At 52.3% G+C, this 13,645-nt stretch overlaps 1 protein-coding gene across 8 annotated transcripts in view; it reads left to right on the top strand.

The window, feature by feature from the left end:
* Positions 1-12,947, top strand: part of SLC43A2 (solute carrier family 43 member 2) — a 42,633-nt gene extending 29,686 nt beyond the window's left edge. For 5 of the 8 annotated variants that reach the window (XM_072741118.1, XM_072741138.1, XM_072741128.1 and 2 more), the window contains 9 exons: positions 699-791; positions 2,165-2,298; positions 2,384-2,586; positions 3,053-3,199; positions 5,807-5,945; positions 7,312-7,444; positions 9,348-9,421; positions 10,782-10,905; positions 11,458-12,947. In XM_072741118.1, coding sequence (XP_072597219.1) covers positions 699-791; positions 2,165-2,298; positions 2,384-2,586; positions 3,053-3,199; positions 5,807-5,945; positions 7,312-7,444; positions 9,348-9,421; positions 10,782-10,905; positions 11,458-11,619 — 1,209 coding nt within the window. In that variant the 3' untranslated portion in view covers positions 11,620-12,947. Of the gene's footprint in view, positions 1-698; positions 792-2,164; positions 2,299-2,383; positions 2,587-3,052; positions 3,200-5,212; positions 5,225-5,806; positions 5,946-7,311; positions 7,445-9,347; positions 9,422-10,781; positions 10,906-11,457 lie in introns of all 8 variants that reach the window. The other 3 variants (XM_026016301.2, XM_072741109.1, XM_026016298.2) reach the window with 1 other exon arrangement.
* Positions 12,948-13,645: the final 698 nt, after the last annotated feature.

Raw genomic sequence — 13,645 nt, 5'->3', positions numbered from 1 at the left:
GGTTTTAGCTTTGAAGTTGTGTCAGATGGGCCCTGAATCAGCTGATGTGAGGTGTGAGCATGACCTTGCTGGGAAGAGAGAGTCTTTCTTGCCATTGGTCTTCTCAGGTGCCCATCACCTGGAGAGGGAGAGCCCTCCTTGCACATGGAAATTCAGAAGCAGGATTCCCAGGCTAGCTCCCCTGTCAGCCGAGGGAACTGTAGAATTCTGATTGGCACCTCCCAGAAGCCTGCTGTCTTAGAACTGAAAGCAGCTTTTGCTGACATCTGGTCCTTTTGGGACGCTGGTATTTTTTTATACAGTGCCACTCTCATCCCCAAATAGATTCTTATTTTTAACAGTCTTGCTCCCTTTGAGGGATGCCAGAGGCTCCCGACTTTGCTTCCTGGCATCTCAGTGTAACCCTGAAAAGATAGGAAGGTCCCTGGCATGTGCCTGAGCAGAGAAGGAGGGACACTCACCAGCCAGGGAATCCAACAGCTCTGTCTTTACATCTGGAGTCCGAGTTCCACATTAATCTCACCTCCCTTATCAACCTTGGTCCTAAGGGAGAATTTCCAATGAGCTGTAATTACCTGCCCCTCAGTGACACAGGAGGAGAGCAGATAAGAAATGGTGCCTGTGGATACCTGGACTCCCATCCCCACCAGCCTGCTGCCCATCCTCTCAGTGGGTCTCCCTTGCTTCTTGTCTTTCAGCTACCCAACATGTTTGGTGACCTTCGCTCCACGTTTATTGCCTTGATGATTGGATCCTATGCCTCCTCAGCAGTCACCTTCCCAGGAATCAAGGTGAGGGTGTGGCCAGCCTCACATCTGAGCAGAGGCCCCTACCAAAGCTCCTTCAGCCTCCTCTGAAGAGGGATGTAATTGTGGGAGCTGGGGTTGCCCCTCCCCACCACCCACACCTGGGAGGATTGCACCTGGTGGCCCTAGGAATAAAAAAAGAAAACCACCAGGCCATGGGGGAGGGAAAATTCATATCATACAGGGGGTTACAGCAGGCTGCTTTTGCATTTCTGCGCTGGGTAGAGAAAAGGGATGGGTGAATTAGTCTGTCACTGGTCACCCCACCCCCAGACTGTTGTTGCTGGGCTGTTCCTCTCCATTGGCCAGGGCGCAGCTCTGGGCTAAGTTGGTTCAGCTGTTTCCCTCCCAGGCAGGATTCTGAGCCTGTGGAAGTCACACAGGGTCAGGAGGAAGCAAACACCTCACAGACCATAAGTCCCAGTTCCCACTCCAAACACTGTTGCTCCTGCCAGGCTGCAGAAGCTGCTTCTCCCATCTCTGGCCTTAACACCACGTTGAATCCCTTTCCCTGCGGTACATGGTGGGGAGGCCATAGATGAGGAGGAGCCCCAGATGTGGACTGGCCACCAGGGAATCGAGGTGCTTAGTGGATGTGGGGCCAGCCATCCTGTGGACTTCTAGGGGTTCTCACACTTCTGGAATGCAGAGAAGCCTACAAGTTCCTCTTCCACCTCTTCTTGCTGCCTCCGTGCCCCCAACTCCTGGGCAGCTGTCTTCTAGGACACTGGGGACTCTTGTGTTGGAAATAAATGGTGGCAGTGACAACAACAGCTAACATGCTCATGCTCAGTAGGCTTCCCACCTACCAGGCCCTGTACTGAGCACTCTGAGAATCATGCTTGCTTAATCCCCACCACAGCACCATGAGGGTTACATGCCAGTGTATGCTCATTTCATTTCACGGAGGAGCAAAGTCAGACATCCATATGTTCATTTTTTGGCACCTACCATATGCAGTCTTCCAGGCTTGTCAGTGGACAAGACTAGCAGGTTCCTGTTCTCAGAGAGCTCAACTAGTAAGGGACAAGGAAAGTAATCAAGAAGTCAGTAATCTTAGCCAGGGTTGTATACTGTGAACTAGCAATGTGACAGTGACGGGGCAGTCTGGGAAGGCCTCTCCAAGGAGGTGACATTTGGCCCAAGTTGGAGGCACAGGGGATTAACGATGTGCCAGGGTAAACTGGGATTATTGGAATGCAGGGTGTCTGATGACCAGACACCCAGGCTGGCAGAGCTATGCCTCCTTACGCAGTTCTCACAGAGAAAGCAGAGCTGCCAAATGCCCCCTGCCTGCCTTGGCTTCCCTCTGCTAACTCTGCCCCTTGGCCCTGCGCCTACCCCATTGTGCCTGTCAGGTCATCTACGACTTTGGTGTCTCCTTCATTATCATCCTTGTGGTCTGGGCCAGCTGCTCTGGATTGGTTTTCCTCAACTGCTTCTTTAACTGGCCCCTGGAGCCTTTCCCGGGGCCGGAGGACATGGACTACTCGTAAGTGGATGTGGCGTCTGCCCCTACCCCCACCCTGGCCAGGGTCCCGGGCAGCACCGATGGGACACTCTCCTGTGGCCTCCAGGGTGAAGATCAAGTTCAGCTGGCTGGGCTTTGACCACAAGATCACAGGGAAGCAGTTCTACAAGCAGGTGACCACAGTGGGGCGCCGCCTCAGTGTGGGTAGCTCCATGAGGAGCGCCAAGGAGCAAGCGGCACTGCAGGAGGGCCATAAGCTGTGCCTGTCTACCATTGACCTGGAGGTGAAGTGCAAGCCAGACGCTGCAGGTACCCACCTTGCAACCCTCACCTTCGAAGCCCTTCCTAGGATGTTGGCAGGGGGGTCTGTCCCCAACCCGCACCTCAGCAATGGGGAGGAGGCAGCCAATCCAACCTGGAAGCCCCAGCTCCCTTCACTGGGGCTGGCAGGAACTGAGGGCTTGGTGGGTGCTATCTCACTCGGTTCCCACTTCACCCTTAAAGGGCAGGCAGCACCCTGCACCCTGGTTTACAAATGACCTCACTAAGGCTCATTTGTATGAGTGAGGAATGCATCCAATTCATTACATACGCTTGGGTGACCTGGGTCCAGCATCCACATAGTCCACCACCTTGTATCCAGCATAGGGTGATTTGGGCAGCAAATCAGGCCTCCCCTTACGGTATGCCTCTCGCCCCTGGATGGTAGGTGGGCTGTGGGCCATGAGGGTGTGGGCCTTCAGTCTCCTAAGCATCCTCGCTCTTCTACCCGCAGCGGCCCCCTCCTTCATGCACAGTGTGTTCAGCCCCATATTGCTACTCAGCCTCGTCACCATGTGCATCACACAGCTGAGGCTCATCTTCTACATGGGCGCCATGAACAATATTCTCAAGTTCCTGGTCAGCGGGGATCAGGATGTAGGTAGGTGGCCCCTGGACCTCCGTGCACATCCCCATGAGACCCTGCGTGTGGTGGTTACTCCTGCCTGCCAGAGGTTAAGCCCACACCCTGGAAGGTATTAGGCTGGGCTGGTCTGAAAGCAGTGGGCTCCAAAGGATCCACTGCTGATTAGAGCCCCAGCTGTTCTCTCCTGTCACCATTAGAACAGCCCGGTTTAGGGGGCAGAGGAAGGAGACTGTAATAATTACATGTGTTCAGGGTGTGGGGCTTGTGTTTTCTGTTGCCTCAGGAGGAGCCTTGGCTTGCATGTTGGTAAATGAAAGCACTGCAGAAGGGAGTACTCCACCTGAGAGCCTGTTGAAAGACAAGTGGTCAGACCCAAAGCCAAGCATCTCCCCGCCCCGGGAAACCGCAGGCTCGGCTGGGGAGAGGCTGTGTGCTGAGGGGCAGGCACAGCCCGCACAGCTGGATACTTTGGGGCAGTCTGTGGCTCTGGGATCCATACCCAGAACTGGGAAAGCAAGGCTAGGCGGAGGCTTCCTTGTGTGTGTAATCCAGTTGAGGCTTGTTAAATTTGGTAAACAGAGCTGATAACGCACATGCCACTTTTCTAAAACAGACACAAGGTCTTCAACTGATTAGAGGTTTTGATTCTACAAAGAAAATCAGGACTTCCTCAGGGCCTGAGCTGAGTCACCTTTAGTCATCTCTAAGTGGGACAAACACAGTCGGTAAATCCTTTTTATTGGCACCCTCGTTGGTGTGCGACTGGTTGTTGGCGTAATTGTTTTTCCCTGGGAGAAATTACACTAGGCATCGAGAGGAATCAAATACAGTTTTTAAAAGGGATGAGCAATGGAGCTTTAACAGAAGGGAGAAATGACAAAGCGATCCAGACAACACTGGTTCCACTGTGAAAATGGGCGTCCTGTGGTGAAGCAGACTGCAGAGAGCTCTCACGTGCCCTCACAAAGTTTTGTGATGAACACTGACACAGTAAAGGCCTCGAGAGAGCCGTATAGGAAAAATAACCTATTTAGCTTTGTTTTAGTCAATGATATTTCCCCAAATTTCTACCACGGGAACATTTTTATTGTGTAATAGTCATTGCACTTTGGGGAGAGCTGATCCATCATGTCTAAACACCCTGTATTACAAACTCAGGCCCAGAGAGGTGAAGACCCTGAAGAATGCAGGGAAAGGCCCTCAGTGGCTCTTGGAAGGCAGATCTCCCTGCTGCTGAGTTGGGGGCTTTTACTCTAGTTCTCTATGAAATCTTTTGCTGCCAAAGAGGAATTTTTTTCCAACTGTTTCCCACATTCAAAAAGCCAATTAAAAAAGAAAAATGTCAGTTTCAAGAAGTAGAGCAAGTTGGGCCAGGAGATTCAGTCTGCAACTGACGGGGGGTTGGTTTTCCCTGTTCTGCTCCTGTGAGCTGTTGCTCCTGACACCCTGAACTGGGTGTTCTCAGAGGGGGACTGCTTCAGGATCAGGGGGCTGGTGGAACAGAACAGCACCCGCTCTGGCTGTCTGAGGGAGACTCATGGTATCAGATGTCCGGTTGGGGGTCAGGGCGAATGCTTTGGCCCTGTCCTTCCTCCCCGGACCCCGGAGAGCCAGCCATAGGAGGGCTGGGTTCGCCCAGTCTTCAGCACCCACACCACTTCCCCATTCTGGTCCTTAGTAAGCACCACAGGCCTGATTCATCAGCCAGCGTTCCGAGGTCCCGGTGGCATGTGACAGAGGCTCCAGCAGATGGGAAACCGTTTGCAGATGCCTGTGCTGGACCTCACCCACCTTTGCTCCCAGAAGCCTGGTCAAGCTCAGCACACTCCCCCACTGCCCACCCCACCCCCCACCCCCCCACCCCCCCGGCACTCTGAGAGTCAGATCTGGGTGGGAAATGGCAGGTGTGCTGGGCCCAGAACCAGCCTGCTTCTACCCCCACACCCCCAGTTTCCCTATAACAACTTTTGAGATTTCAGCTGCTAACCTTTCTCCTTCTGCTGTTTTGCTTTTGCTTTCTTGATGCAGTGATGGCTACCGGTAAGCAGGGAGATTGTCAGAGAACACTGCAACATTCCCTCCAGCCAGTCTGTTTTACCGAGAAACCTCTCTCTCAGCCAGAACTGTGGGTGGGGGAGGGGCAGTCAACACAGCTTCTGTTTGCCTGGAAAAAAAAAATCCCATCATAATTTTAAGGCTCTTTGAAGATTGGAGCCCTTACATCAGAGCCCCTATGAGTGATGCCTTCCTAGAATATTTCTAAAGTCAGGAAGCTAACGGCTGGTCACACATGAAGCCTCAGTCCCAGGCATTGGTAATTTTGTGGTTCCCGAGTCATAGATACTTCCTGGAGCTTCTTGGGGAGGTCATTGTGACATACTGGATTTCATTAGCCATTTCTTAGAAATAAGCAGATGTGGAGAAGAGAATAGGGTGTCTTCCCCCTACTCCAGCTTTGATTTCAAAGTTTAAAGTGTTTAGGCTTCCCTCCAGGCCCCTTGTGACCAAGGGGGTGATGTGTAGAAGACCCCAGAAGTGTTTGCGAAGTCTTGGACTCAGCCTAGCACCAGCCCCAGGCTTCTGTGAGGGACCGCCCATGACGCAGCCCATTTTCCTCTGCAGTTGGCCTCTACACCTCCATCTTCGGTGTGCTCCAGCTGCTCTGCCTGCTGACAGCCCCTGTCATTGGCTACATCATGGACTGGAGGCTGAAGGAGTGTGAAGATGCCTCTGAAGAGCCTGAAGAGAAAGATGCCAACCAGTGCGTAGACAGGGCCAGTGCCCTGGCTTCTGGCTCCCAGAGCCCAATATTAGTCAGGGACGGGGTGGGCTGCTCAGATTTCAAAGTCAGCAGGAGAGGCGACAGGGAGTTATGCCCACAGCTGTTCATAAGGGCTTTAAGACAATGCTCTCTCTGCTCAGCACACATTTAAGTGTATCACTTAGTTATGAAGATTCTTCGGTGCTCGGAAGTTAGGAGAGCACTGGCTAGATGAGAGAAGGTGAGAAACCAGAGGGGAGGTCTGTGTGCAGACACCAGGTGACCAACCATTCTGTTTTTAGGACCACAGTCCCATGAATAGCACAATGGTTGAATGAGGTGAAAGCGGTTCCGCTTGCCTGCAAGGTTCACTCTGCTCAGTGGGAGTAATAAATTGCTAGAACCACAGGATGTGTTACTAGGTCTGTTCATAATTGTCAGGATGAAACAAGGTTCTGAAGCCCCGCTTTTGTGAGGGTTGGGCTCCAAGATCAGAGGATGTTAAACGCTGTCTTCCATGACTCCACCTTAATATAATAAGCAACTGTTTATTACTTTAGGCCCTGTGCCAAACACTTAATAAACAGTATCTCAGTTCAGCCTCACAACACCTTGATGAGGCGTGGACTAGTGTTCTTTCCATTCTACAAATACGGTAACCAAAGTGAGGAGTTGGCATGGCTTGCCTGAGGTCACATAGTGAGGAAGTGGTGGGCCTGGGACTCCCTATATGTATCCAGCACTTGGCATTCATTCTTGGATGTCACACAGTCGTTCCTGAGGTATCTGTGGGTAGTGGGACTGGAACTGGTAATAGTAAGTTCACAAGGAAATAATTACAGAGAATGCTGTGTTATCTAGGTCAGGTCCTAAAGCCAAGAGGCTGTTTGTGCCCATTCCTGTTCCATCTGCTGTGTATTTGTTTCTCCTTCACCCCCTCCTGTCCCCAAAGGGAAAATTCACTCCCTCCCTTATTTGACTTACTATCTGACGTGTCATCAGCTCCCTACAGATTTGGGTGAAGTTGGAGCCAATGGTGTGAGGAGGCTTTGCCACACCCTGACTCGGGCACCTCTACTCTTTGCCCCCCCACCCCATTAGTGCTCAGTTTCCACTGAGGCAATGCAGTGTGTTGATAACTTCTGGTACCCAACCTCTCCACTGAGGTTCACACTCAGCGCTCCGTTGAGAGTGTGCAGCGGGAGTGTCCTTAGTAGAGGTCTAGCCCTGACAGTCCCTCAAACATGCTCAGGTTAGTCTCTGAGTCTTGGATTGTCCACAAGCTGTGACTCCTAAGGCCTGACTTCTTGGAAGAGCCCTTCCCCTCCAGGAGGATCCAGCTCCAGTGTGTACTCTGTCTCCACAGAGGTGAGAAGAAGAAGAAGAAGCGAGACCGACAGATCCAGAAAGTCACCAATGCCATGCGAGCATTTGCCTTCACAAACCTGCTGCTTGTGGGCTTTGGGGTGACCTGCCTCATTCCCAACCTGCCTCTACAGGTGGGTATGGGGAGAAGGAGAGGCCAGGTGGGGTATGGGACAGTAAGACTTAAAGAACAGTAAGACTTAAAGACATAATGTGTCACGGAAGCCATCAACAAAGACAGTGTGATTTTTCATTCATTTACCTCAACCAAGCAGTCAGCCAGCACACTATTATTTATCAAGGGCTTCTTACCTGCCAGGCTCTATGCTTGATGCTGGAAGTGACCTCTAAATGAAACTGGAATTGCCTTCCACGGAAAACTCTTGTCTATGAAGGCATATCATTCTTCATGGCCTTTTGGGCATCTTGCATGCCACAAACACCACCATCATACCATTTCCTGGAATTATAAGGGGGAATTATATGGCTACTTGTTTTGCATTTGCTCAAACAGCTGAAACCTTATGTCCAAAGAGGTCTGGCCAATTATGGCATTGGTAGGATCATCTGCTCCTCTGGTACAAGAGTACCTACAGGGTATCTATGTTGTAGAGAGTGGGAAAGACTGTGATGATCACTTGGCATCAGGATTCAAAAGCTTAATTTCTTTTCACAAGGTTTCTAATGCTTTGAAACTTGGCTTTTGGCAAAAATTGGGAACAAAGTATGTTTTGTCACCTGCCCGCTCTACCCTTAGGTCCATGAAAGTATTCTAGCGCTGGTCCTCAAGTTTTTGAACTTTGAAGGGTCATGAGTGATGGCGTTGCTTCCCCATGGGTTGGCCCAAGTCCAGATAGTATCTTGGGCCAGATCCAGAAGGAAAGTGAGAATCTATTCTTTTTTACAAGTGGCCATGGGTACTTTCATGTGTATATGCCAGCACTGTATGTGCAGACCAGAGTAAACCATCAGAGACTTGTACCAGTTCCCAGCAAGAGTGTCATTGCATCCCTGGTGCCCTCCCAGCTTCCTGGTAGCTGCCCTCTCTGCAAGTCTAGCAGATCTTTGTCTTGACCACTTTGTCCAATCTGGGAGCCGTGCTCAGTAGGGACAGTCATTTGCCTTTTGTTCTATTTAGTTCTCATTGAAAGAAAAGTTCTAAAGAGGCAATAAGACACTCAATGTGGAAAGGGGGAGCCTGCACAAGTATGCGCATGCATAGTCGGGCATAGCCCTCTTTTAACACTGCAGAGAGCAGCCCAGGCCCCCTCCACCACCCACACTCCTGGGAACAGGTCCTGGCTGTGGAGCAGGATGGCAGGGCTATGTGCAAGGGGCAAACAAAGGGTCCTAGTGGCAAAATGACTGCTCTCATGCTTCTCAGGAATCATTTACAAGTGCTTTGAGAGCTCGCTAAGCCTGCCAGTAGTGGCTTTTTTTGAGAAGCTGAGATTTCCTTGGGAGGGGAGAAGGAAAACTGCCGCCTGTAGGGCCTGGTTGACCAGGGACAGAGACCTTCGGGCACAGTCCTCAGATCAACCAAGGTAGGAGATCAGGTCACCTCCTGTTTAGTGCTGTGTGGATGCATATGTAACACCTGACTTGGTGGAGGCAGGAGGAGCCTTTACTCAGCATTTGCCAATTTCCATGGTGTAAATGCTTTCATCCTGGCTGATTTCAGACAGCATGAAACCACCAGTTGTGGAATTAGACAGATTCACGGTGACACGCCATCATGAGGTACTCCCACTTGACAATAAGTAAAAACCTCCAGAGCACAGATAATAGTAAAACATAGGAAAATAATTAAGAAATGGTGAGTTTTGAATATCCGTTTCCTTTTTTGAACATAACTTGTTTGATTGTAAGTTTACAAATTTAATTTTTAGTCATTTAATAGCTGGCTCACAAAATTTCTGAAAATTCAGGCATTGGCCCTGGAGATCTGGTGTGAGCCCACACCAGGTTGCCAGTGCTCCCATTGCTTAGCATCCCAGGAACTCTGAGGACCCTCACACTCTGCTCTCCCTTTCTCAGATCCTCTCCTTTATCCTGCACACGATTGTGCGAGGATTCATCCACTCTGCTGTTGGGGGCCTGTACGCTGCCGTGTAAGTGCTGGGTGCTGTGGGTGGCCTGGCACCAATGGTAAGGGAGTGACCTGAGGGAGGCTCATGGTGAGACGGAGGTCCTGAAGGGGGCCAGCCTGCCACTGGGGCTCATCTTCTTGTACAGGGGATGGGTACCAGGATTTCTGTTGGCTGTGTCAAGGGACAGTCACACCTGGCAGGAGGTGGGTCAGCAGGCAGACAGTTGGGTGCCCACAAACCTTGGCATCTAACACGAAGTCAGTTCCCCAGCCAGGGTCATTGCTCCTGTGTAGCTCATTATTGCCTCGGGGCTGCTGCTCAGCCCGGTCCCAGGACTGCCCCTGGCTGCTCACAGGAAGGGCAGGGGTGGGCTCTGGCTGCCCAGAGCTGAGTGTTGATTTTCCGATGACCCTCAGCAGGGGCAGTGACATGGGTAACTGAGCCCATAATGTGTCAGACTGTTCTCACCCTGAATCTGAGAGGCCTGGTTCTGCCCACAGCCCTCTCAGGCCTTGGATAAAATGAAACCTGCCTCATTTTCCAAGAGGCCACATGTTCAGAAGGAACTACGACAGTTGTTCTTCCCCCTTGGGCTGGGGCTTGGCTTAAAAATGGAACTCTGGGGGTAGTGCCTGGCTGGCTAAGTCGATAGAACATGCAACTCTTGATCTTAGGGTTGAGTTTGAGCCCCACATTGGATGCAGAGATTACTTAAAAATAAAATCTTTTAAAAAGTGGAACTCAAACACCCTCTGCTGTGTCTCTGACTAAAGACCATTTCATCCCTGTCTGGGAGCCCTTTCCTACTTCTGGGGTTTCAAAGCCTGACAGTCCCTGAGATTTTGCCACAGTTCTCTCCCTCTCCCAATAGCATCCCATGGGGGGTCATTCCAGGTCTATGTTTCGTCCCCTACTCCACCCAGTGCCAGGAGGAAGTTGCTGCTGCCTTGGCAGAGTGTGCGAGTCCACTAAGTGTGATGCCGAGTTTCCGTGATTACACAATGCTCCTTTGGATGAGGGTGTTAGCAGAGCCAGGGCCAGCCTCCAACCTGCTCCCTGGGCCCATTTCCCATGCCGCAGATTCCTCCTGGCACCACTCTTCCACTCAGCTTGTCCAGACACCCAGAGACCTGGGGCACACCTGGGTTGGGCAGGGTCCTCCCCCAGAATCTGAAAGAGAAGTTCACAGTCACAGAACTGCTTAGCAGAAACTAATCCAAGAAGGCACCCCACCATTCTCTCAGGTTGCTCCTGCCTCTTCTCTGGCACCAGGGGTGCAGCCTGGAGGCATCAGGACACCTGGGGCCAAGCTGAGGCTGAGGAGTGTTTGGAAAGTCTGAGAGTGGTGCCTGTGGTGACAGGTCCCCTATCGTCCTGGCAGGTACCCCTCCACCCAGTTTGGCAGCCTCACAGGACTGCAGTCGCTGGTCAGTGCACTCTTCGCTCTCCTGCAGCAACCCCTGTTTCTGGCCATGATGGGTCCCCTCCAAGGAGACCCTCTCTGGGTAAGAAGGGTCTGGGGCGGTGGGCTGTAGGCATGTGCCCCACTCTGTGGAATCAGAGCTGGGAGACATCCCAAGGGAGCTTCTGGAGCCCCAAGCATAGGCAGGTTGGAACATTGGTTAGGATTGATTCAGGGTCCCCTGGTGACTGGTGACTGGGCAGGAGGAGAAAAGTATCCCTTCTGGACCTTATTCTAGGGCATCCCTCCCGCTGAGGATTGGGATTCCTAACCAGGTACACTGAGCCTGCCCATGTCCTGGTCCCACCCCTGAACATTCACATCAGTAGGTCAAAGGTGGGGGCCTGGGCCCTGCAGGCTTCCCGGCAGCCATGGACACTGGGGAATTCTGATGCTGGAATGTGGAATGACAGGCCCTTGGACCGCTTCAACCTTCCAGTTTGTTTGTCTTTTCTTGTCCAGTGACCTCACGTTTTTCAAAACTGAGTGTGGGGAAGGGTCTTGAACCGGGCTCTGGAAAGACCACAGCCCCTGGCTGTTCCCCTGCCTGTTCCCCTGCCTCATGTGATGGCAACTCTCAATTCTGCTTCTCCAGGTGAATGTGGGGCTACTTGGCCTGAGCATGCTGGGGTTCTGCCTCCCCCTCTACCTCATCTGCTACCGGCGCCAGCTGGAGAGGCAGCTGCAGCAGAAGAGGGAGGATGACAAGCTTTTCCTCAAGCTGAATGGCTCATCCAACCGGGAAGCTTTTGTGTAGTGCCCACCACCTCAGAACTGTGGCCTGCCCTCGCTTCAGTGACTCACCAGTGTCCTTCTCTCCATCCCAGAGGACCTCCGTGCACCCTCAGGATCCTCTCCTTCACATTTTTGGAGTCCACCCTCCTTCCCAGGGCCTTGGTCCTGCCTTGGAGCTCTGCTGTGGAAGGATGGGAGAGGGCCCGGATGTTCAATTTTCTTACTGCTGGAAGCAAAGGCAGCCTTGGGCTTTGCTCTGCCATCCTCGGGGGGACCCTGGGGTCCTGAGGCTCTGTGGTGCCTGCAGGGGGAGCAAGGAGGGCCCCCAGCAGGCAGGCTCTCTCCCTTAAGTGTCTGGATTCTGCCTCTTGCCAAAGCAGAGGGGTCTGCCATCTATTGCCTGCCAACTACCCCTCGGTTGCATGACCACTGGCCACACCTGCCCAAGGACAAAGGCTTGCGCTGCCTGCACCCCCTTGCCTGGCCCCTCGACCTCCTCCCTTGGTCAGTCTGAGGCTGCCTGAGGAAGGAAGGACCCGCTTCCTGTTGTTGGTGCTAACTCCTTTGTAATTCCAGCCCCCTGTAGCCTGTCTATGACCTGTCCTGCTGTTATAGGCCTGTGGAGAAGCCCCCCTGGTTTAAAGCCTGGGGAGGGGATGGAGGGCTGGATAGTCAGGCATGGCTCAGAAGCCAAGGACAAGGCTGCTTCGTAGTCCCTCACCTCCTCCCTCAGGGAGAAGAGCAAGTTTCCACTGCCACCCTCCATCCAGTCTGTGACCTGAAGGGAATTAAAACCACACCAACAGGGCACCCCCTCCACACACAGCTGTCTTTATGGGGGTGGCAGTCAGGCTGTTGCTGACAGAGAGGTCCTGGCCTGACTGGGGAGATGGATTGTGAGGGGCTGTGTGTACATGTGGGATGTGTGACCATGTGATGTATGTGAGAGATGTGTGTGGGGTGGTGCTGAGGTGTGGGCTCTGGGTGTCTGCCCTCATCATTCTGGGGCCCCCCCGCACAGCAGCCAGTCAGACCTGCTATAGGCCCAAGGGCCGGGAGGCCGAGGCCGCCTGTCTCTGGGCCTGGAGCTGGTCTGAGGCTGTGGGGCCACAGCGACCCCTGCTGGCAGGTTCCTCCAGGGCCCTGGAGCTATTTACGTGAGAGAGGCCACTCCTCTGCCAGGCTGGCCTGGCATTCCAGCCACCCACCTGACTGCCCCCAGAAATGTGTCTGAGAATTCCTGGGAGTGCTCAGCAGGGTGGGTTGATTTTTAGATTTATACTTTTTGGGTCTTTTTAGTTTTACCAGACTCCTTTTTGTAAAGCAATAAATCCATTTTCCTCCTGGTAAGGGATCCCCCTGCTAGCATTTCAGTTAATGGCTACATATGCCTGTCTTGAGCTTGCGAAGAGGCAAGACAAGGTTTTCTGCCATACCCAGCAGTTCCCCATCTGACTGCCATCTTAGGAGCTGCAGTGGGCCAGGAAAATATCTTACTCTCCTGCCTTGCCCCCAAACAAACTGGGCTTGGCAGACATCTTAGAAGTGTGGGCCCACCCCTCCTCTGCTGTTTATCCCAGCCAAACCGTGAATCCTGACCCCTCCCATCCTGTACTCAGATTTCCTACCCCTACTCAGGGTTCCTCCTGAGCTGAGGACACAGAGTGACACCAAGAGAGTCTCAGAGACAGAGGCAGAATGCGGTGAGGGGAACTGGTGAACAGGAAGGGGCAGACCCAGACCCAAATTTGAGCTCTGCATGAACAGTTGAGCACCTTGAACACACCTAATTTTCCTAGGCTTCATTCCAGTCCACTCAAACATTTAAACAAAAAAAATTCCTTAAGACAAATATTTTTTAAAAGGAGAGAGAACTAGATCAACATTTCCCAAATCCTTCCTCAGAACACTAGTTCTATGAGATGTTAATTCTAATTGGAAAAAAAAAAAAACTTTAATGGTAAGGGCTGCCTGGCTGGCTCAATCAGTAGAACTTATGACTCGGGGTTGTGGTTGTGAGTTCAAGCCCCATGTTGGGCACAGAACTT

The sequence above is a fragment of the Vulpes vulpes genome, chromosome 2 (genome assembly GCF_048418805.1).
Source record: "Vulpes vulpes isolate BD-2025 chromosome 2, VulVul3, whole genome shotgun sequence".
NCBI classification, from domain to species: domain Eukaryota; kingdom Metazoa; phylum Chordata; class Mammalia; order Carnivora; family Canidae; genus Vulpes; species Vulpes vulpes.
This window is presented reverse-complemented; position numbering and strand designations above follow the sequence as displayed.